Here is a 25,449-nt window from a genome sequence, read left to right as displayed (position 1 = left end):
TCAAATTAATTTAATGTATTTATATCTGATCAATATAACAAATTTGAAACCTGTAATACTGTTTTGACCATGGCGAAATGTACACAATTACCAGTGCTATGCTGCGTGTGACCTGAGGGGGTCGCTATATACTCTTTTTGGAAAAGCCACTTCAACCCTGCCTGACAGTACTTTCTATAAAACCGTAAAGGGTTTGTTTAAATCATTTTCTGGACCTGTTGGTGTTTTGTTGTTTTTTTGTCCCATTTTAGGGAAGGTGTGTAATTACATTAATCCAGGAAAAAAAAGTACATTCAAGTTCTACACATGTGCAAACACATACTGACAAATATTACCCGATTTACATAGGACTAAAATCAACATTGTATCAAAAAGATGTAGTATGGTCATGTGACTCATTAAATGTACAATCCTTCAAACCTTACATGTAAAGGCCAGAATATTTAGGGGTTTTTTTTGGGGTTGTGTCAGTCCAAGCTTTGGTTCTTCTTTCTCGATCTTCTAACCTGATAGGAATCTACAACCATTTTCGGTACAAAAATCCTTTTTATAAGTGCAATCACTTCAGATAAACATTACCCGATGATACTTCAAGCACTGTGTATAAAAGTCTTAAGCTGTAGTGTTTCTTCCACGGACAACCTATCATGGTAGAAGCTCAGTCCGGTCAGCAGTTCGATGTCCCGCACGCGGGCGGTGTGCAGCTGCATCCAGTCCTGCAACCACTTAAAATCTGAGCCCGTCTGGAGAGAACAGGGGGACACATTGAGAGGTGCGGCCGTAGTAGGAATGCGTTTGACGCACGATGGCGTTTACTCACAGAGCAGCTCTCTGTGTAATCTTCTCTGTGGGGTAGGATGAAGGAGCGGACTTTAAGAGGACCCTTGCAGTTGGAAGGAGCCAAAGTGGAATTGCCACAACTGGTCAGGATCACAAAGAAATGTGTGGGGATGTGGGCCTCGTTCCTGGAGAAGGAGAGACTGTCATTTCTGGGAATGGTGTCCTAAAACCACTTCCGGTATGGTCTTGAGTTTCTAAGATTAGTGCAGCGTTTTTTTGTTTTTTTTTTTGCATGTATGATTAATTAAAAAAATCAAATAGACAAAAATGTGTGACGGACTCACGGTGCAGATGTCTTGTAGGCGTCAACCTTTCCATTATAGTCTTCATCAAATATTGGACCACTCAGGACGTTTATCCCATCCAGCTGATTTGCATACCAGGGAAGCAGGACAATATGGAAATGGTTCCAAACGTCTATATTTGGGGGGGATTCAGTATGTTAGGAAGTTTTTTTTAACAGTGACATGGTATTTATGATGATTACGATTGAATGGACGCAACAGTTTATTGTAGTTTTACTAGAACGAAGTCCTTGCTGTGTATTTTCTGACATGTAGTAGCGTATGTTTGCCACTTGGCGTCAGCATTTCCACGCTAATTGAACATTTTCTCACGGTGGTTTCCATTTACTGGGTGGTCCCAGGAAAAGTTAAGTCAGAGCTGTGTTGGATACATTTGCCTTCATGTTGTTGTTTCAACAACACCATCCATCTTATCTTGATTGCACAAAATGTGGAAAAATTATGCTAACTTTCCAAAAACAAAGATGAATCATGTGGATAAATGTAGTTACTTAACATTAAATTGTAGAGTGCTGGTTAAATTCTATATTTTGGAGGCTTTATGAGCTATAAATGATGGCTGGAAGTAGGGCTGGGAGATAAACACAAATGTACTACGATCATGTACTTCGCCCGTTGTCAGTAAAGTAGGTCTTTTGATTGTGTGTGCATTCCCCTTTAAGACGAGGTACTGTGTGGTCACGTGACTCCACCCATCTAGTGTGAAGAAGGGGAAACAAAGTGAAACGTATATTTATCTTATTCCATGAAGTTATCATAAAACAGGCGTGCTACCTACAATACAATAATCTTTGTACTGTTCAGCCGGCAGTGCACATACTTTGGTAACTAACCTGCTTTGATTGGCCACAATATTAGGTACACCTGCACACCTGAATCTAGCATTCTGCCTGTATGGCTATCATACTACATTATATAGTACATAAGTGTGGTAAAATATTGGACCCCTCTCAATACTTTGCAGTATGCAATTTTAAACTTAGACAAAAAAGTTAATTTGAATTCACACTGCCCTACCAGGAAGGATAAAAGTCAATTATTTGTCAGTTAAAATGCATTTTTATGGCCATACATGACACAGATGTGGCCAGATAACCTCACCTTTAAATGCAGGGAACATTGGCACCATGTTGCTGGTGATGAGGGAGTCTGTCATCAATCCATCAGTGGTCAGACCTTGAAGAAAATTAGACAGGTATGTGACGCTCATGCCATTTAAATCGGCTAGTTCTCTCATCGTTTCCGACTAAAAGACGGATTGATAGTCATTTAGAAAAGTATTACAATACTTTAATTCAGCATCCGGGGGGGGGGGGGGGGGAGTATAAACTCACTGGGGTGATGTAGAAATCCGTAAGCGTTGTCGCACGTCTGGCTGGTGGCCGGTGGTATGCGAACGTCGACGCGAACGCACGCCTCTTGTGGTGGATGCAAGTAATGGACTATGGGCTGAAAGAGCAGAAATGTGTTATGTATTGAATATCTATCGATTATAGATCCATAAACCAGATTCAATGTTTTCTGGAAAGACATTTATATCTGACAAATGCAAAACCTGCATATTTATTAAATAGAAATATTGGTAGTGAGAGAGCAAGGGATGCCCCCCACTGCCTCCCGCATGTTATCAAAATGATTTAAAGGGATCATGTTGGGCTTAAATTGCACCAAAATGCTGCTTTATGGTATCAGTAAGTCACTCTAGATGTCACATGATCAAAATATCAACTCCAAGTTGCATTTGACTGAGGAAAAAGTGGTAGAAAATGAATTAATGAATGAATGGACACCTGCAAGTAAACACGAGGAAACATGGCCCAAAATAACATGTGGAATGGGAGACAACCCCACCAACATAGCTGGGGAGGCCACAACTGGGTGTCAAGATGTTTCACCTCGCTAAATAATGCTTGCAAGTCACATTTAGGAGCACGTTTACACATGGCCAAAAAGTAGTTGCTAATGTAATTACATGCAGTACAAACTGATTTGTGTATTTTTCTAATTCAGGCACTTTAAGATGTGTGCAGTTACTGATTAGATGCAAATATTTGGGGTTGAATAATGCAAGCTCGCCATTGTTTCACACCTCTTTACCCGGCTGGTGTATTTACATAAGGTGTATAATACCCCAATGTGGATTGACTCACTCAGCCTGAGGTCACTATTTACAAAGACTCAAGCATGCAATAAGAACAATAAGAGAAACCTGAATCATGGAGATGAGTAAGAGCAGCTTGGAGGAGGAATTCAAACCCTAAAAACCTCATTTGACTTTCCAGCCAAACCACTACGAGCAGCCGAGGCTATGTTTAGGGATGAAAGACACTTTGGCGCAGCCCACTCACCGCACGTGGGAGGGCGTACGACACCCAAAGAGCCATGTGACGGTCTTGGCTGTATCCGATAATGTAGTCTGCCTGGTGAAGCAGACAAAAGGTGGCGTCTGGTAGGACGACGCTGGGGATGCCGAAAGGGTGGTGGAGGCGGCGTAAGGCAGCTTTAGCTAAAATAGGAAAGACAAACATTACGCTTCCAGCTTCTAATACAACACTATCAATTGTAAACAACCGTAATGTAATCCATAGGGCATCCACGGAATGTTCTAAAATGGAGGTATGAATTTCCTCACACTCGTATTACTTATAGTTTAATAATAATAATAATAATAATGACATAATAGATAAGACACAATTGACTCAAACTCACATGTTAGCATTGACAGTTTCTTGTTTTTTCTTACATTCATGACATTAGCCTCAAGAAAGTAACATTACTGACACCTAGTGACCAGTATGGAATACTACATCTCATTTTAATGTCTTCTGAATGCTTTATATTTGTATTTCCATCCCTTTATGCTTAAATACAAGCAGTTGATGTTTGCTAAATACAAGGATGAAGAGTCTTTAACCAGTCATGATGTGCTATATATATCACTATATTGACACTTACTATGGTACCCATTATGGCATTGGATGCTCATATCACCTCGTACATCGGTATGTGACAAAATTTAAAAATTAAACATTTTGTAAATTATTAAATTATATATATATTTTATTTTAATTATTTTAAGTTTTAAAATATTAAGTGTTAATAATAATTGATAAATAAATAAATAATAAAATTATTAAATTAAAAACAATAAAATCAATTTAAAAAAACAAATATTAGGAAAGCAGGAAGTGAACAAATGTTGGTCATATCACCTTGATACGTGAAAAAACAACAAAACAAAACAAACTATATTAGGAAAGCAGGAAGTGAACAAATGTCAGTTACTGATTGTAAAAGTACCAGATGGAGGGGTAGGATTTAATAAGCTTTGCTTCTTCCTACTCCTTTTGGACATGTGGAACTGTGAACTGATTATGGGATGCATTCAATTGTAATCTGATGCATGTTCAAATGAAATAAAACCATTACCATTAATTTCACCCAAGAATATGTAAAATTAGCTTCAATATGCATATTTGACCAATAGGCCAACCTCTAGTCAGCAATAATTGTGACTAATATATTACTTTGAGTTGCAAGCTACTGTAGTTAGAGTATCGAACGTGTACAAGTGTAGTACTTCTATGATCTGCATATATATAATTAATTAAATCCACAATGTTTGAACTTGGTTTGTGCTGATTTGTTTGACATTTTAGATATTTTACCAGAAAATTTTGAATTTTAATTTTCAACTGTTTCAGGAGTTCTACAGCCGTTTTGTAATTTTATTTATTTTTTTGTTTGTTTTTTTCAGAGCAACATTTTTGATATTGCATATTTCATTCAAAGTACTCCAACTTTAGTATCGAACGCTATAACCTCCTCGTACGAGTGTAGTACTTCTACGATCTGCACTGTACTGTAGCAGAAGTAGTCATTTGTAAACAGCGGACACGGTGACAGAGGCTGTACGGATTAATAGCATTTTAATTCATTTCAGTGGGAAAATTGATTTGAATGCTTAGTCAATGCATAGGATAATAACGTCTAGCAAACTAAATAAAAGGACTAAACGCAAAGAAATGTCAACCTACCCAAGCACAAAGGGCGGAACTAATCTGTAGCTCACAATAGCACGTCATGGGAAACTCATTTACAAAATCCAAGTGGCAGCCGATGAGACCACCCACTTTTGTAGCATGTACCTCCAGATTGTGTAGGAGGGATTTAATTGGTGATTGTATCGCTTATGGCGGCACGGTGGTCGAGTGGTTAGCGCACAGACGTGCCAACCAGAGCAACCAGTTCATGATTAGTCATTGTATCGTACATAGTCCAGTACAAAAGAAAGAAACCACTCCAACTACACAGTCACCACAAGCTAACAAGGATATAAAAACATCACTGTTATGGTTTTGTTTCAGTGAGATTGAAAAATAAAAGTATGTGAGAGAAAAGAAAATATTTAAAATACTTCAAATTAAGGGCGGCACGGCGGTCTAGTGGTTAGCGCGCAGACCTCACAGCTAGGAGACCAGGGTTCAATTCCACAATTGGCCATCTCTGTGTGGAGTTTGCATGTTCTCCCCGTGCATGCGTGGGTTTTCTCCGGGTACTCCGGTTTCCTCCCACATTCCAAAAACATGCTAGGTTAATTGGCCACTCCAAATTGTCCATAGGTATGAATGTGAGTGTGAATGGTTGTTTGTCTATATGTGCCCTGTGATTGGCCACCAGTCCAGGGTGTACTCCACCTCTTGCCCAAAGACAGCTGGGATAGGCTCCAGCACCCCCGCGACCCTCGTGAGGAAAAGCGGTAGAAAATGAATGAATCTATCGCTTATTAAAGGAATGCTGAAAGAATCCATCACTGCTTGCTCTTCTATGACTATTAGGTGCTGCTGTTTTGGTCCACATTGTGCCGCAAGGGCTGCTGGGTTTAGCGGCTATATTTAGCATCATGAATGTATACTAAATACAAAAAAAAAACTACTCACCATCACTTGTAGTAATCATTACTCTGTTCAACTCTTCCTCCTGCAAGTACAACATTTCTTAGTTCAAATGTACGTGGAAGAAAAGCGAGGAAGAAAAGAATCATTTGACCTCATCTGTTGTTCTGGGCTCACAGGAGCAATTTAGATCGACGGTGGGGCGGAGGGTACTGGTTTCACAGGGGATGTCATGGGACAGCTGTGCAGGGTGAACTGGGAAGTGGACTGGACTCGTCAGGAGGTGGTTCAGACTCCCGTGTGTACCGTTGTTAGGAGCAGGAGGAACACCCAGAAGATCTGGAGTAAATGCATCATGTATAACGTCATCATACATATTATAATAATAATAATATATATAAGTACACGATAAAAGCTGCACTTGACATGTGACCTTACCACACATGAGGTTGTAGACTTCAATGTTCTCAAAAGGAGGCACGACGACGCCGCTTTTAAATCCTGGACCATAACCGATGAAGATTGCCTGGAAAAACAATCGACCCCAAATTGTCCATAGATATGAATATGACTGAATGATTGTTCAGCGACCAGTCCAGGGTGTACCCTGCCTCTCGCCCTAATATTTGACATTGTTATTAATAGAGGATATTTAAAGGAACATGCTGCGGTTTTCTCACCTGCATGTTGGTGAAGAGGTTATCTGAACCATGGAACCCGCCCGTGCAGTACTTGATTTCCTTTCTGTTTCTGCACACATCGAAATGTGCATTTTAGCTTTTGGTCATACCGTGAAGATTTAATTTTAAGCTCAAAATAGCAGTTGATCAGGAATGTCGTGTGCATTAAAGTTAGAGTACTTTGAATGAAACATGCAATATAAAAATGTTGCTCTTAAAAAAACTAACAATAAAATAAAATTACAAAACAGCTATGGAACTCCTAAAACGGTTGAACTTTTAAATTAAAATTCAAAATTTTCTGGTAAAATATATCTAAAATGTCAAACAAATCAGCACAAACCAAGTTCAAACATTGTGGATTAAATTAATTAATTTTATATGCAGATCATAGAAGTACTACACTCGTACGCGTTCGATACTCTAACTACAGTAGCTTGCAACTCAAAGCAATAAATTAATGGTAATGGTTTTATTTCATTTGAACACACATTAAATTAAATTAATTAAATTAATACAATTAATGTTAAGTGTGATGATAGACATTGTGGTTCTCTATTTTTCGTACTCTGTACAGTGGCTAAATTCTTTGTACTTGTACTTTGTACTACAGCTAAGAATGTTAGTGATACTTAACCTTCCTCTTGTGTTAGATTTCTGGTATCATCTCTTATGTTAACGGGTCGGTTTTGACCCATGTATTAAATCAGCTATAAAATACACTAAAAACAATAAGTTACCATCAAATTTGCTTCTCATGTCTTGGTTACCTTCTTAGGCTTCCTCATCCATGAAAATGTTGCTTTTAATACTTTTGGTGTGGGCATGTAGGCCTTTTTTTTGTCACTATACCCCTCCATTTCAATGTCCAAAAATTGTAAAATTAACCTCAAAAGAATCATAATAAATAATAAATTGAATTCTTTTGTTACCTGGCTATTACTGAGAGCTATAGAACATCTTAAACTCTTAAATCAATTAGTTTATTTATTTTCTAATTTTAGTATTAATCACTAAAGAAACATCTGTGTTTGGGTGAATTTTGACCCATATATATTAATATTAATGTCAAGAAAAGGTAGAAAAAGTTATTGTTTTCAGCAACAGAACTTTAGTATAAACTGAAATCAAAAAGCAGAACAGGTCCAGATCTTGGTTCACTGTACTTCTGGCCATTCTTTCCATGATCCAAATTATAAATGTGAAATCAGCCACCAGTCAAATGAGTGAATTCTCCTAATTGTACACTTATGATTTCAGTTTTGGCTCAAAATATTGCTTTATAATCATATTATTATTATAATCAGGTTAAAACCGACCCAACAATACAGTGGTCATAATTTCAACCAGACCATTTTAAAATTATTTTTTTGGTTTTATTTTGTTGAAATAGAGTTTCCTGACAAAGTCAAAAAGCCTTGATGCAATAAATAAATGTTATGTGATTCTTTTTATGCATTAAAATGTAAATCACAAGAGGAGGGTTAAAACAAGCTGCCTGAAAATAGTACCGCCTTACTGTATGTGCAATAAACTTGACACCTCATAGCCCGCTATGCTAATATTTATATTAATAGTGCCAGTTTAAAGATGAGCACCTAAGTTAGTAAAAATGATTTCCGATCATCACTCACAGCGCCGCCTGCCAGCCTTCTTTCATATATAGGTGGCCTCTTTCTATCCTCGCGTTGTTGGCAAAGTGCAGCCGTTTGGGGAGGTGCTCTTTAAGATACGGCCTCATTTGCTGCTCGGGCGTCCTGCACTTCAGAACACACAAACCATAAAGGATCAACACATAGCGGTCGGTCTGACAAGCAGATAATCTTTCATGCACTTCTCTCAATACAAAATGTCACGTTTGGAATTCTCCGCATACCGACAGGTTCTTCACCAAGCCCTCATAGTCAACTGTGGAAAGGGAGGGATGGGGGGGACAAAAGAATATTCACAGTCAGGACAAGGTCAGAGGCGCCTCTTGAAAATAAACTGACACTGAGGGATGCTGCTAGGGTAGGAAGACAGGAAGTTGGTCATTATCGGGGGGGGGACTCACAGGAAAAGAAGTCGTCCGGGAGGCGGCTGGGTCTGATACGAGCAGCCGGGCCTTGGATGACAGTGAAGTCGTCTGTGTTGTTCACGTAGGGGGAGACAAACGCTGCCCTTTCGCATGATGCTTCTTCCATGCCTGGAAAAAAAACCAATGGTGAATATTTAGTCATTTTGTCTTAGTCAACAGAATTAAGCAAAAATTGTAGTTTCATTTACATTTCTATTTGAAGATACAAACTTTGTTTACGCACTCATTTTCTACTTCCCCCTTGGCATGTGAGTATTGGTTAATGGCAGCAATGACTCAACTAAGTTAAACATTTGGAAGACGACGCTAAGCCTTAGAGCCATCTGGGCTTCAGTGTAGGCCCACTGAAACACTTCTATGCTAGGACTACGTTAAAAAGCCATAGCTTTTCAGTATGTGGAATCAAACTATGGAATGGATTGAGTAAGGAAATCAAACAATGCACAACGATGAGCCAATTCAAGAAACAATACAAGCAGTTGATGTTTGCTAAATACAAGGATGAAGAGTCTTGAACCAGTCATGATGTGCTATATATATCACTATATTGACACTTACTATGGTACCCATTATGTCATTGGGTGCTCCTCCTACTTCGGTACGGGACAAAAATAAAATAAAATAAAAAAAAATAATTAAAAAATAATAAATAAATAAACGTAGTTTAATTTTTATTATATTACTAATAAAAAACTTAGTTTGAGTTTTTTTTATTTTTAATTTAATTTATTTTTTACATATTATTACAGTTACTATGGTACCCATTATGTCATTGTATGGTCATATCACCTCGCACTTCGGTATGTGACAAAAAAAATGAAATAATAAAAAAAATATTTAAAAAATAATAAATGAACTTAGTTTAATTTTTAACATATTACTACTAAAAAAACTTGAACTAAGTTTTTTTATTATTTATTTTTTTTATTTTATTTTTACAGTTACTATGGTACCCATTATGTCATATCACCTCGTACTTCGGTACGTGATCAAAAAAAAAAACTTTCTCTGCTCTTGGTTTCAGTTCTTATAATAATTTAATTTAGGCTGCTCAACGTCAGAGTCAGGCCTCCACATTCATAATGTCTCTCGTTTTATGGTTTACTACCTCGTGTAAATAGCGTTCACCTCACCGTGATCCGATGCAATTATAATGTTGACACAGTGGAGCAGGTTTCTCTGTATCAGGCCATCCATCAGGGTCCCCATAATCCGGTCCACGTTCTTGAGAGCATCCATGACCTGAACAATACGGTTTAAAAAGTTAGCCAGGTTTGTGAGACACCTGAACAACTCGTTCCAAATAAAACATCATCTCCATGACGTTGACATAGTAAATGTTTCAGGGTGATGAAGCGTGAAATGGAAAGTAAATACTGTAGATCAGGGGTCTCAAACACGCACTAGTTTGAGGCCCCCGCCTTGATATGAAAGTTTAATGTTAGTGTGGCCTGCGCAAGTTTGATATGGATGCTGTATGGTATCATGTACCCAGAAAAAAATATGACGTTTGATTAATGTTCATGTTAAAGGTTAAATAACTTAATAGTTATCCTCCCTATCCGTGTGGAAGTGGTAAGTTTTTGGCTATTTAAGTTTAAAGGAAATAACTTGAAGGCTACCGTTTAGGTCGCTAGCTCTCTAGTTTGCGAGTTAGCATGTGTCCCAAGACCCTGCAGTTGCGCAATATGTTGTAAATAAAAAGAGTATAAATGTGACTATAGTCGTGTTTTGTCATGTCTACAGGGCTCTAATAATGCTTTGTTCATTTTAATCTGAAAAAAATAATTTGTCTACCCACCAACTATATATGGTTTCTTAAGTTTTTATTATTATTATTAATTATTATTATTATTATTATTATTATTATTATTATTATTATTATATTTATTACTGATTGATTTTTTTTATTCTCGATATGTTTTTTTTATTTTTCATCTTATTTTGTGCAGGAAAAATAAAAAGTAAGATATTTGAGAACAGTGGAATGTTTTATCACAGCTTTTATTGTAGAAAATCGGAACCAAAGCACTGAAAAAGTTTTCTATTTTCTATTCTAATAAATGCGTTTTTTGGGGGGGGGGGGACCTAATGCGGCCCAGCCTTGCCCAGCGGTAATTTGAGTTTGAGACCCCTGCTGTTGATAAAATGCTGCTGCTAATAGAATATTGATATATTTAATATTAACATGAGTAAATATTTATAATAGTATTAATATTAATTCATTGTTGAACTGTATTATATATGTTTGCATCGTTACCTGTGGGTTCTTTAAGTCGAATATTTTGGTGATGCAGTTGACTGATTAGTGGACTACTTCCATGTCCAAGTAATACCTTACCTGGGTGCTTGCTGGTCCATAGCGGTGTCCTGATGAGTCAGGCTCTTCCAGGTACAAAGTGTAAAAGTCGGGTCTGAAATCACACATTCAGCAGTCAGCTTCTCCGAGGGCAGCGTGATTGACAGCCCGTCTGGGTTGTGTGGACTACACAAAGAAACCCGAGATACCGTTTGTCTTGCGCTAAATCCAGCCACTCGAACAGCGTCGACACTCTGGTCTCGAACGCGGTGCTTCTGTGCGTAAACATCAGCAAACAGTAATATTATGTAACTCTGCATTAAAGTACAGCATTGTGTAAATAGCGTCGCTCGTACTTATCGTAGATTTTATAGAAATCCGGGAAGCTGCCATTGATGGCCACATCTGAGCCGGGCCAGAAGAAGGTTCCTGTTTTTAATTTGTGATGCTTGGCGGTGATCCAAACCTAAAGAGAATAACAATATATGGATTCTGAAATGACAGCCTCTCTCCCTTCCAATTATTTGAGGTAAATACGTATATAATTACAGTCGTTACAATACACAGCGTCACTTACTGGTTCTCCCTGGTACCATTTAGGGTTGAACTTCTCCTCGGTTTTCAAGCTGAAGAATGCATTCCGCTCTACATCGTACATCTTGTTGTCAACAATCCCATGAGATTCCGGGTAAAGACCCTGTAGCACGAAAGTAGATTCATAATCTACTAATAAAATTATAGCATCTTCACTAATTAGGGGGCATTGCAGTTCAAGTACAAGTTCTTCCAATATCTAAGTAAACTGTACACAAGACTTACAGTGACAATGCTGTAGTGGTTCGGGAACGTCTTTGTGGGATACACGGGCCTTAAATATGGCGTAGTTGTACCCCAGGCTTCTGCAACACAATGTGTGACATCATCAGGATGCATCTTAATCTTAATAATTAACAAGTGCTTCTTTGTCACTTACGTAACTTGGAGATAACGCGGAGGTGTCTGCGGTGAGCTTTCAGATATTCCGCCCGGAAACCATCCAACGACACCAGGATGAGGGGAGACCTGGTGAAACTGATCAAGAGCCAGGAATCCCTGATTAGTAGTAATGCTTTCAGCGGTGTACTAATAGGTTTGTTGCAGGGAGATTGGACCAATACTGCATGACTTATGACTGCTGTTATTGTTGCCTAGGCAGTGTGGGGGGGAATGCGGTGCAGTGTGTCAGTGTTACAGAGAACACAAAACGGCTCTTTGAGGCCCCGAAAGAAGAAATAAAGTCCCACTAAGAACACTGAAAGACAAGAGGAAGACTAATTTGTCTACTAATGATTCAAAGATTTGTGTCCCATTTGTGGCCGCTTGTTAAAGGGGACCTATTAAGCTTTTTCCACGTTTCTAACCTATAAATGCTCTGCATGCTCGGTTGGACTGAGTTTTTTCTAACAGTTCTACTGATGTCAATGTGATCCGGACTTCCTTATATGGGCTGCAGATTGCCTGCACTCAGTAAACGCGGACCTACATTTCTGGAAGTCCTCGTGAGCACTTGGGAATGTGATCAACCACAGTGGATTTCTCTCCAAAAGTGTCCAGTAAGACTGGAAAAAATTGCTTTCTTTGTTCCCATTATTATTATTTTTTTTTAAGGGGCCTGAATATTTGCTAAATGTAGTTGGCAACACCGAGCCCTCCTGCTACATCTTATTCTTTGGCAGACCAAGCATGTATGAGGCGTGTTATGTCATTACTCTATGGAGTTGGAGCATCACAAAGTTCACAGACGGTTCCATGTGATCCAGACTTCCTTATATGGGCTGCAGATTGCCTGCACTCAGTAAACGCGGACCTACATTTCTGGAAGTCCTCGTGAGCACTTGGGAATGTGATCAACCACAGTGGATTTCTCTCCAAAAGTGTCCAGTAAGACCGGAAAAAAATTGCTATATTTGTTCCCATTTGTTTTGTTTTTTTTTTTTTGAAGGGGCCTGAATATTTGCTAAATGTAGTTGGCAACACCGAGCCCTCCTGCTACATCTTATTCTTTGGCAGACCAAGCATGTATGAGGAGTGTTATGTCATTACTCTATGGAGTTGGAGCATCACAAAGTTCACAGACGGTTCCATGTGATCCAGACTTCCTTATATGGGCTGCAGATTGCCTGCACTCAGTAAACGCAGACCTACATTTCTGGAAGTCCTCGTGAGCACTTGGGAATGTGATCAACCACAGTGGATTTCTCTCCAAAAGTGTCCAGTAAGACCGGAAAAAAATTGCAATATTTGTTCCCATTTTTTTTTTTGAAGGGGCCTGAATATTTGCTAAATGTAGTTGGCAACACCGAGCCCTTCTGCTACATCTTATTCTTTGGCAGACCAAGCATGTATGAGGAGTGTTATGTCATTACTCTATGGAGTTGGAGCATCACAACATTCACAGACAGTCCCCATGTGATCCCATGTGATCCAGTGTAAGCGTGGACCTACATTTCTGGAAGTCCTTGGGAGCACTTGGGAATGTGATCAATCACAGTGGATTGGGCGTACCCGGAAGCGGAGAAATTAAAAATTCTCTCCAAAGGTGTGCAGTAAGATCAGAAAAAAATTGCTATATTTGTTCCCATTTGTTTTGTTTTTTTTTTGAAGGGGCCTGAATATTTGCCAAATGTAGTTGGCAACACCGAGCCCTCCTGCTACATCTTATTCTTTGGCAGACTAAGCATGTATGAGGCGTGTTATGTCATTATTACTCTATGGAGTTAGAGCATCACAACATTCAGACGATTCCATGTGATCCAGACTTCCTTATATGGGCTGCAGATTGCCAGCACTCTGTAAACGCGGACGTACGTATCTGGAAGTCCTCGGTAGCACTTGGGAATGTGATCAACCACAGTGGAGTGGGCGTACCCGGAAGCGGAGAAATTAAAAATTCTCTCCAAAAGTGTCTAGAAAGACCGGACAAAAGATGCTATATTTAGTCCCATTTGTTTTGGGGTTTTTTTGAAGGGGCCTGAATATTCACTAAATGTAGTTGGCAACACCGAGCCCTCCTGCTACATCTTATTGTGTCATACTATCAGCTATATGTTCTCATTTCCCTCAAACTACGAAATTATTATTATTACTGAATAAGACATCTTAAAAGTTGAAACACTCCGAAAGTAACTGGTGGGCCGGATTCAAACACTTGGTGTGCCGCATGTGGCCCCCGGGCTGTCGTTTGCCCACCCCTAAACAAATTTTTGCTGAAGAAATTCCCCTTTCCCAACCGCTTCTATCAACTCTTTAGCCGGTGGTTTGCTATGAAAGTGAAAAATAAAAAACTTTACCAAAGAGTTTCATAGTTATGAAAGAAATTGGAAGCTTTTCGCTATCATGTTGTGAAACTAAGCTATGAAAATCTACAGACACCCACCCATTTCCCATGTGTAAGAATGTATTGCACCCATATGCTCACTCAGCTGAATTTACAGAACACGCACCCAATCTTAAAAGGCGTGAACCTTGTTTGAAGAATAACCTTGGCGAAAACGGGAAAGTCAAATGTCCGTCTGGGCCACACATGTCTGAGTACTACGAGTCATTAGCCCCGTTTTCCACATAGTTATTTTTCCACATCGTCACTTCCACCACTAAAAACTCTGAGGCAGCGATAAAAGAATCCTTTTTGTTTTCTGGGGCCAAAGCTGCCAAACAGCCTGCCGCATGGGAACAATGGCCTCCACTCACGCCACAAGTCAAGGCCGTTATTCATGAAACTGGATACATCACATTAAAAAAAAAGACGTGAAAGTGGGTCTGATGTTTATGAAAGCAGGACAACTTGGATTGGGAATACAGCGACGCCTCGAAACGTGATGCTGAATGACTTCCATGTTCTCATTAACTGTAGAAACCTATTTGAATTCATTTGTTGTAGGTGAAAACTAACCACGTTTTAAGTCAAATTCTAAACACCTCAATTCCAAATGTTGCGACTTTGTGGAATTCCAAAAGTAAATAATTACCCTGATGGACACTGTGGTTTTGCATTTTCCAGTAATGCCGCCTCATACTGCAGCCAGAGCTCACCATCACCTGGAAAATGGAGAGGACGTCTGGGTTACATTTACTGTATATATGGTAAATAATACAGAATATTTACTATAGCCGAATCTGGTACAAGGTATCCCTTTTCAACTTTTAAGAGATTTGCTTGTATTTAAAAGTGACTACCGTATTTTCTGGACTATAAGTCGCTCCGGAGTATAAGTCGCACAAGGCCAAAAATGCATAATTAGGTAGAAAAAAAAACATGCATAAGTTGCACTGGAGTACAAGTCGCATTTTTTGCAGGTAATTTATTTTAACTACTTGACCAAAACAGACATTACGTCCTCTTAGAAGGCAAGTTCTACCAATAAAAGAATAGAGAACAGGCTGAATAGGTGTAAGATATGCTAACACAATGGTTATTCAGCTACACAAAAAATAAACATGAACAGAAAAGGTGTCCAGTGTTTATGGAACATAAACACTTTTTTCATTTATAAGTTGCTCTGGATTATAAGTCGCAGGAACAGCCAACCTATGAAAAAAAAAAAAAGTGTGACTTATAGTCCGGAAAATACGGTATTTAATTTAATTCAGCACAAACTGAAGTCTTAAATCAGGGGTGTCCAAACATTTTGATATTTGTATGTAATTTTTTAAATTTTGTAAAAAGTTTTCAAAAAGTTTCAAACAGTTTTTCTTGCTTAATTTAATTATTTGTATCAGCATTTCAGCTTTTCTTTACATTCTAATCCATCCATTTATGCTGTTTTTTTATTCCTAGAATTTGGTGCAAACCAATAAACAAACAAAAACACATGGCACACCCTGGCTTAAATATTGTATTTTTAAATTAAAACGCCCTCATTTTTTCCTGATTATGACTCACACTCACAAGCAGAACAACATCGGAAATATCTCAGTATGACACCGCTTTTAACTAGCGTGACTAAAATAAACACGGTCACAGGACTATCCGAAGGTCACATGATAAATGTGTCTAAATAACAAGATACGTATCTTCTGTTGAAGATGCTTCTCATCTTCTGGCTGGACATGAGATGAAAACGTTCCTAGCGTGTTGTTGAGAAACTTCCTACCTCGCCAGACCAGAAATGAAAAACGACCCATTTCTGTCTCTGGGGATCATGTGGTGGAGAGTAGGTGAGGGGAAACTCTCTCGTAACGGAATCAATGAAAGTGTTCTTCAGTCATTTCCTCCATTTTTGAACATGTTTTCCAGAGAAGGAAACATGCATGAGACGTTTACAACCCCTCCTACAAAAGATGCACGGATCTGCCTTATGCCAAAATAACACTGGTGTGCTTGTGGTTAAGTCTAATTCCTTCCATATGGTTTTCATTCGATGTGAAATAGGACATAGAAGTCAAACGAGGGTGCCGCCACGGATGAGGTACCCCACCCAGGATGGGGACAGCTGCACTGTCGGCAAGGCAGCTGCTAAGATACACGAGACAATTTGGACAACAAACCTTTTGGGTCTTTATGATAACCGTATCCTGTAGTAAAGTGTTCGATGTCACCGCTGTGTCTCTAAACTGTTTTGCAAGGTGATAGTCCACTATGCGGTGTTAAGGTTACTTCTCTTGGCTTTTTGGGGGACCAAAAAAAAAAGACTGTTGTAGCCTTAGAGAGAAAAAGTATCAATTTAATAATACTCTACTAAAAAAAGATTTTAAAATGGCCACAGCTACACCACTGCGAGGAATTTCAAGTATTTATTGTGCAAATGTATCACTGTGGGTAACATTTCCACCCTTGGTATATTATTATTATTTGCCTGGGTAAATAAAGGTTAATAATAATAATAATAATATATATAATAATATAATAATATTATTTACCCATTATTCTTATTTGCCTGGGTAAATAAAGGTAAATAATATTATATATAATAATAATAATATAATAATATTCTTATTTACCTTTATTTACCCAGACAAATAAGAATAATTATTTAATAATAATATATTAATATATAATAGTATATAAATAATATTATATATAATTTTATTTTATTATTATTATTAACCTTTATTTACCCAGTCAAATAATAATAATATAATATAATAAGAATATTATTATTTACCTTTATTTATCCAGGCAAATAATATATCAAGGGTGGAAATGTTACCCACAGTGATACATTTGCATAACAAATACTTAAAATTCCTTGCAGTAAAGACTGCATATCTATGCGTCACCTTTGGCTGACCAATACACAGTAAAACCTACCTTTCTTGTTGCTGTTGCTGCTATTGCTCAGCGAAAAGGCCAGTGCAACGATGATGATCAATAAGCACAGAATCAAAGCCTGCAATGGAAAAAAAAAACATTCTGCATTTATTAAACTCAATTATTTCGTTGTTTTGTTTTGATATCCCCTACATGTTTTTGTTTGTTCAAGGGACTTACGACTTACGTTACGTTTGTCGTCAACTAATGATAGCAATTTGGCAAAGTTCAGCCATTCACGCTGACTGAAAATTCCAGGTCCCTCACAGAGACGGCTTCTGTGTACGTCAATATTGTTACAACCCAGCTGGAGGGCCACAACCCGGACGCATGGTAAACCAAACCATACTTAAACCAGAGGCACGGTTAGCCAAACAATACCTAAACTGGACGCACGGTTAACCCCAAAATACTTAAACCGGACGCACGGTAAACCCCAAAATACTTAAACCGGACGCACGGTAAACCCCAAAATACTTAAACCGGACGCACGGTAAACCCCAAAATACTTAAACCGGACGCACGGTAAACCCCAAAATACTTAAGCCGGACGCACGGTAAACCCCAAAATACTTAAACCGGACGCACGGTAAACCCCAAAATACTTAAACCGGACGCACGGTAAACCCCAAAATACTTAAACCGGACGCACGGTAAACCCCAAAATACTTAAACCGGACGCACGGCTAGCCAAACAATACTTAAACCGGACGCACGGCTAGCCAAACAATACTTAAACCGGACGCACGGTAAACCCAAAAATACATAAACCGGATGCACGGCTAGCCAAACAATACTTAAACCGGACGCACGGCTAGCCAAACAATACTTAAACCGGATGCACGGCTAGCCAAACAATACTTAAACCGGACGCACGGCTAGCCAAACAATACTTAAACCGGACGCACGGCTAGCCAAACAATACTTAAAGCAAACCAAACCAAACTTGACCAAATTATGCCAAATCCAAACTTGAAATAAAACAACAATGCAAGTGAACATGAGTACAATACGTGCACGCCTGGAAATGTGTATGTATGTATGTTAACGAACGAAGCCAAAATTAGGAGAAGGACCTGCAGCATGTTGCCAGTCTGGAGAAGGAGAAGGAAAGAGTGATTAGTTGGCAGCTGGGTCTTATTAAGTCACCCAACCAGCCAACAGCACCCCCAAGAGGACCCCAGGGGCCATCGTAATACCAAGGCATAGCATGCCCACATTGGTCACACGCCCAAACAGCTTCCTAACTATGAACCATATCAGGAAGTTATCTGCCCATATAATATGGCTGGACAGGACAAAAAAATACAAAAAATAAGGCCCCTCTGTGACATCACAAAGGGGTCTGTTTTACCACGCCTTTTGAAACGGAGCGTTTTGATCCATCCCAAACTTCTTTCAGGACTCACTTCCATATGTGCAAACCTCATTATCTGAAACTTAGCATGATAATATCTGAACAATCAGGTAATATTAATGATGCTTATCAATATAAACGGCAAGTCCAGCTACACGTCACACCAAGCGACTTAGACTTTGACTTCCTGGGTTAAGCCTGACTGCTGTTTACAAAATAGTCGATGTAAACGCTAACATCTGTTAGTTGGAGGTGGTTTGCCAAGCGAGAGAAGCTGCTCTTTCTCCGTCCTAACGGAATGTGAGCTAATTAATTTGTCCTTGCAGAGTCATCAGAGTCGTACGTTATTGTAGTAACTCAGTGCAGTAATACTTTACCTCTTCACATATAATTACTAACAATGAGCTATCATTTATTTCCTTAGCCAGATGTTCTAATCTGCCCCGTCTTTCCCACAAACTGCTTTCAAATGTTACCCCCCCCCCCCCCCCCCCCCCCCCCCCCCCATAATTGAAAGGCTGCTCCTTGCTTGGCTGCGGGGGCGGGGCTTTATAATTAGAGGGGATTTTTGCAGATGGGTTTATGTAGTCAGGGAGAGTCCTGCACTTTTATCATTGGGCCTGCAGCATTGCTTTAGTTATTATGGACGAATATTGATAAAACAGCTTGGTTTAGTCCTGTCGGTGGTGTCAAAACTTATTCTTAGAAATAGGATCCTACCATAGGATTATATTCATACCTGTCAACCCACGCCAAGCTGTGTCACTTCCTGTCCAGCCCCCAACTCCGCTCCTCTAGCACCAGAATGTATTTACAGCATCAAACACAAGCATTATTTGGCTTAATTATGTCTTAAATTAATATTATATTGGGGTCATATAAGTGTAAAGATTATTATAGGGGTGTTAGTTCATGTCTAGAGGGCTCTAATAATGTTAAAACACATACTTAGAAGGTGCTTTGCTGTATGCTCTACCTATGAAAATATTCAATTTATTCATTCATTTTCTACCGCTTATCCTCACGAGGGTCGCTGGGGGTGCTGGAGCCTATCCCAGCTCTCTTCGGACGAGAGGCGGGGTACACCCCTGGAATGGTGGCCAGCCAATCACAGGGCACATATAGACAAACAACCATTCACACTCACATTCATACCTATGGACAATTTGGAGTCGCTAATTAACCTAGCATGTTTTTGGAATGTGGGAGGAAACCGGAGTACCCGGAGAAAACCCACGCATGCACAAGGAGAAAATACGTGTTAAAATACGTGAAATTATTAAATCCGGAGGACACCAGGAAATACGTTTATTAAGTTACTAACTTATATAAACTCATTTTTATGAACTTGTTCAGCCTGCTTTTAATCCTAATCATGACACTTATTATGTAAGTTTGTGTAAAAGGGCGCCAGTGGCTCAGGAGATCATCCACAAACGGGGAAGGTTGCTGGTTTGATTCTTGCTCCCTCCACCCAGTCACTGTTGTTGTGTCTCACGACAAGACGCATCACCCAACTTGCCTCCAATGCTGCCCACACTGGCGTACGAATGTGACTACCCCGGGGCAGCTGTATCTCCAGATGTACATTACCACTGTGTGTGACTGAGGAGTGAACATACAGAAGACCATGCAGTGTTGTGTTCATTTATGCAGGAAATTCTCTCCTCACTTGTGTTGTTTAAATATTCATACTTTTGTGGCACGTATAGACATATAATCCCTCCAGATTGTGTTTTTTTTTAATATTGGGGAGTCATCTGCCTTGAGTGAGCGACACAGAGCAGGCTAGAATTCCGAGACAGGTATGGAAATATGCTGCGGTCACGGCGTCTGTGTTGGTGTGAGGATAGCTTTTACTGCCGCTATACAGGAGGATATAACGAGGGTGAGCTGGCTCCTCTGCAAGGCTTTGTGGTCTGTGAAAGTAAACAGCCTGTCTGGTACGCACTCCACAACAGTTCTTGGCATTTGCTGTGTTCAAAGTGTCAAAAGTGAGCGCTGATTTGACCGAGGAGTCGTTTCATTTTTCAATTGCTTTCCAAATTCAAGACTTGTAGCAAAAATGTGTTAACATGTTGGAGGTAGTAAGAAATATTGATATGTTTGTTCCCTTTTTAGCATTTTTATATTTTAATCATTTACAGTAACCTCCCTGACCCCCATGGTCACTTATTAAAAAGTATATTGCACAATACATTAGCAATAGAACCAATGTTGTACTAGCAGTAATGCTTAGAGTCTACTGGCCACAGCGAGCCACTACGTGCCAATGACATCTTTGGCGCGAACTGGCACCAAATGGCGCCGGCCCAGTGGACTCCTAGCATCATTGCCGCAACTTGGCTTGCGCCATTACATTCCAGTGGATTCCAGTAGGCGTCTTATTTGTGACATTTGGTTCCACTTGGTGGACATGCGACAAATATTTCTAACATTTTGAAATTTTCTTGCCACCAAACTAAATTTTTGCCGCCATTACGGGCCACCACGAGCCAGTTGGGAGGCAGTTTGGGTAACTGCACGCCACTAGGCACCTTATTGGCGACTCCAGGCGCCATAGCAAATTGCATTGGCGCGAACTGGCACCAACAGGCGCCGGCTCAGTGGACTCCTAGCATCATTGGCGCAACTTGGCTCGTGCCATTACATTCCAGTGGATTCCAATAGGCGGCTTATTTGTGACATTTGGTTCCACTTGGTGGACATGCAACAAATATTTCAAACATTTTGAAATTTTCTTGCCACCAAACTCAATTTTTGCCGCCGTTACGGGCCACCACGGGCCAGTTGGGAGGCAGTTTGGGTCACTGCACGCCACTAGGCACCTTATTGGTGACACTAGGCAGCAAATTACATTGAACTGGCACCAACTGGCGCCGGCTCAGTGGACTCCTAGCATCATTGCCGCAACTTGGCTCGCGCCATTACATTCCAGTGGATTCCAATAGGTGGCTTATTTGTGACATTTGGTTCCACTTGGTGGACATGCAACAAATATTTCAAACATTTTGAAATTTTCTTGCCACCAAACTCAATTTTTGCCGCCGTTACGGGCCACCACGAGCCAGTTGGGAGGCAGTTTGAGCCACTGCACGCCACTAGGCACCTTATTGGTGACACTAGGCAGCAAATTACATTGAACTGGCACCAACTGGCACCGGCTCAGTGGACTCCTAGCATCATTGCCGCAACTTGGCTCACGCCATTACATTCCAGTGGATTCCAATAGGTGGCTTATTTGTGACATTTGGTTCCACTTGGTGGAATCATGACAATTTCAAACATTTAGAAATTTTCTTGCCCCCAAACTCAAGTGAATTGGAAGACTCTCAGACACCCTCAGCTCTGCTGACTTCAAGACAGGGGTGAAATGTGTTTTGATGGGTATGCCTAGCGGCCAAGACGTCAGACATGATGATAAAGGATCATATGATCTTAAAGTAGAGAGCAATAAAAGCAAATATTCCTGGAAAGGAAGTCAGAAAACAGCCAAATGTCCTATCACAAATCATGGTAATAAAAAAAAATACATATAGTCTATTTTTAACACTTGGTGCTAGTTTTAAATGTCTGCAGTAATCTTTTTTTTTGCAAGCTCTTGAATACGATTCCAGTTTAACAAGGACTCGTGTTTCAATTACAAACAGATGCATTTCAGGAAAAACCCGATGGCAGTCTCCAGTTTGCCACATATGTCAATAATCAAGGCTTCTCCTGAGCCTCTTTGATGCTATTTAGCTTGCAAAGGTGCTCACCGAAGATACGCCGCTAAACCGCTGGTCAAAGTGTGTCTATTTTTGTATTAATGCACAGTCAAAGCCATATTGTATAATGTCATTTAACATCAGAAATGTTTTTTTTTTGCAATGCATAGTTTAAGCAAAGATTCCCGATTTAACCTTACCCGCGAATATTTGTGGCTAGGCTTCATTCCACGAAGAGTAAACAATATGTGGTGCTGTGTTTTCCTCTTTAGCGGACATAGTAAGACACAAATATCTGCATATGCTAACATTAGTGATGCATAACAAGCCCGTGTACGCAGTAAACTGATCCTCTGACCTGACAGTGACCTCACTTGAACGTCTCTGATGGAAAATCATCAGATAAATGAGCTACACCTGCACAGGTTAATGACAGCCAACGCAAACATTGCGACTTTTTTTATTTTATTGTATTGTCCTGCAAGTTCTGCAAAAAATAAATAGCGTTGTAAAACATAAAAATATCCCCTTTCACTTGTAACTTTACTCTTCCGGGATCCCAAGCAGACATGAGGGGCTGAATTTCACCAGCAGCTGGGAAAAGACCCTTGAACCACTAAACCCTGACTGGGGAGACACTCCTGGCCCCCCTGTCTTTTGGCGTTAGGGTGTCAACATCTTGCTTCCGTGTTCAAACACTTTAACATAAAACACATTTTTACAGTTTAATAATTCTAGATTTACACACAGAAATTATTTGAAATGCATATAAATCCATATAAAGCATAAATGAACATTTAAGGTTATGTTTACTTTTATTGAAGACAGGATTTTTGACCCAAAGATGCGATGTAGCAGCAAGATCAACCACCACCACCTCCATACTTTAACCCAAAATGGAGCTAAAGAACTTTGCAATGCCGGCATTTTGACAAAGAAGGCAAGACTTATTAATTTAAGAAATAACTCATGGCAAAACAGGAAGGTGGTGTCAGTGTGGTGTCTCGCTGCCGCGGTGTGCCTTCGGGGTCCTTAAATATTGGTTTAGCTCTTTTCATTCATATTTTATATACATTTAGGATTGTTTTATGCGTGTGAAACTGTAATTATAAAATGTGTTTTATGTCCGTACACAAATAGACGGGTGACGTAATTTGCCATTGTGTTAGCTCGCTAATAGGATGCTAACAAGGTAAACGTTTTCTGATTTAAAATATATATTATACGCTAATCGCTGTACAACAGTATACAGCAATGTAACAATATCAACAATTATCACAAAAAATACGTTTGTGAAAATAATCATATCGATCTAATAATGCTGGTCTCCCCCCGATATCGACACCACTGTGTTATCGACATCGGTATCGACTCGCCCACCTTTACCAGGCAATCCTGCCAGTTTAAACAGCGAGGAGGGGGGGGGGGGGGCTGCCTGTAAATGAATGACAACGCGCGTCACAAAGCACTGGAATTATGGATACTTCTAACAAAACAAAGCTCCCACTCCCACTCGGATGTGCATAGATGGTGAACCTACCCCAGAGATGATTTTACAACGGTTGCTCTTTTTCTGTGTCATTTGACCCTCCGGCTCCGAGGTGGTCCCAAGCACGGACATAGACTGCTCCTCTGTCCGCTTAGCCTCCATGACGGCTGCCCGGGTGTCCCACGCCACAGACACTGTGTCTGTGTCTCTGTGTGTGTGTGTGTGTGGAGTTAAAAAAGTATGGGAAGTGGACTCAAGTGTAGCACCGCCTCGTTTCTTTGACGTCTGCAAAGTTTTTTTTTTTTCCAAGTCGCGGGAGGACATGCCAAGTGAAGTTCCACTATTTGGGTTGACTGTGAAACTAATACACGTCACAGTGGGCTGTAGTGGGTTTAAATACCAACTTCATTCATTCATTGGTTTGTGTCGGGACTTGTCTAAAATCCTAGCTATCTGTTGCTTCAAGTTGCAATGACGAGACTTGTAGGGGCGTTTGAGTGCTGTCGCCATCTTGCGGTCAGAGTGGAGTACTGCGACGTCATTTTAAAATGTGTATTTTATATCATGCTCTTTTTGTATCCGGATAAAGTTTGGGATCTGGTTTTAATTTGACCCCTATGTATCTATTTTAAGGATTTTAATTTTATTTTTTTTATTTTTTATCTTAATTTTAAAATAAAACTATGTGGGAGAAAAAAAGAAAAATATTCTTTAAAATACCTTAAATTAAATAATCACACTTGAGTCTTACTACTTCCCAATTGTCACTGTGATTTTTTTTATTTTTATTTTTATTTTTATTTTTATTTTTATTTTTATTTTTATTTTTATTTTTTTTTTTATTTTTATTTTTATTTTTATTTTTATTTTTATTTTTATTTTTATTTTTATTTTTATTTTTATTTTTTCATTTATTTTTTCATTTTCATACATTTTTTCAAAATGTCAACAGTAGTACAAACAAACTCTAAACAAAAAAGGGGGCACTGGACACACACAGCAAAGGATTTTTATTTTTATAAAAAATATTTATTTGAACAGATCTCATATCTCCAATTATTTTCATGAGGAACAATACTTTAACAATGAAACATTATCTTATCTTATAGAGTAGTCAATGTGCAGCTTGTATTGCCGTATAGCTCAATGTAAGTGAGTACACTTCACAGTCATAATTAGCTTGAGAGCTTGAGCTATCAGTACCGACACTGAAGTTCAGCTGTGGCTAAAAGCATCCACCAGATGGCGATGTTGCAACGCTGTTACTGAGATCCTAAATGTGTTTACCTACTGTGATATAAACCCTGTGAACAGAACATGAAGTAAAACAAGCAGCTATATTATTCTACTCTCTGAGGTCCAGCCTGGTTTTCTTCATGTCCAGCCGTGTCACATGATCGCTTGATAATACGCTGGAACTCATGACCTCTGACCTCAGCCTTTTCTTGACTCGCAAACAATCCCGGGGTCATCTGTTCTCAGCTGGTGTTTATCTTTGCCCTGCTGTGAAT

At 39.4% G+C, this 25,449-nt stretch overlaps 1 protein-coding gene across 1 annotated transcript; it reads right to left on the bottom strand.

Annotated features, from left to right (window-relative positions):
• Positions 1-225: 225 nt before the first annotated feature.
• On the bottom strand, positions 226-24,159 carry enpp1 (ectonucleotide pyrophosphatase/phosphodiesterase 1). Its single transcript, XM_078794676.1, has 24 exons — positions 23,990-24,159; positions 17,386-17,464; positions 15,104-15,173; positions 14,366-14,396; positions 12,070-12,283; positions 11,916-11,995; positions 11,674-11,793; positions 11,453-11,562; positions 11,306-11,371; positions 11,139-11,211; positions 9,931-10,039; positions 8,774-8,905; positions 8,597-8,628; positions 8,355-8,482; positions 6,721-6,790; positions 6,479-6,566; positions 6,195-6,379; positions 6,086-6,125; positions 3,494-3,651; positions 2,480-2,594; positions 2,247-2,321; positions 1,125-1,257; positions 821-965; positions 226-743 (listed from the first exon to the last, which is right to left on the bottom strand). Exons 1-24 carry the CDS (start codon positions 24,098-24,100, stop codon positions 591-593), a joined length of 2,517 nt encoding a protein of 838 aa, XP_078650802.1. The 5' UTR covers positions 24,101-24,159; the 3' UTR covers positions 226-590.
• Between the last annotated feature and the right edge of the window lie 1,290 nt (positions 24,160-25,449).

Source organism: Doryrhamphus excisus, linkage group LG11 (genome assembly GCF_037039965.1).
Source record: "Doryrhamphus excisus strain RoL-2023G ecotype Guam linkage group LG11, RoL_Dexc_Guam_v1.1, whole genome shotgun sequence".
NCBI classification, from domain to species: Eukaryota; Metazoa; Chordata; class Actinopteri; order Syngnathiformes; family Syngnathidae; genus Doryrhamphus; species Doryrhamphus excisus.
Note: the sequence above shows the minus strand (reverse complement) of the source record. Positions and strands in the feature narration are given on the sequence as shown.

Bases quoted from the DNA above. Each gene is read 5' to 3' on its own strand.
- enpp1 (XM_078794676.1), bottom strand. From the start codon at position 24,100: ATGGAGGCTAAGCGGACAGAGGAGCAGTCTATGTCCGTGCTTGGGACC. The intron at 11,996-12,069 runs GTAAGTGACAAA...ATTGTGTTGCAG, and splicing joins CCGCGTTATCTCCAAGTTAC to AAGCCTGGGGTACAACTACG. The intron at 11,212-11,305 runs GTATCTCGGGTT...GTGTGATTTCAG, and splicing joins GATTTAGCGCAAGACAAACG to ACCCGACTTTTACACTTTGT.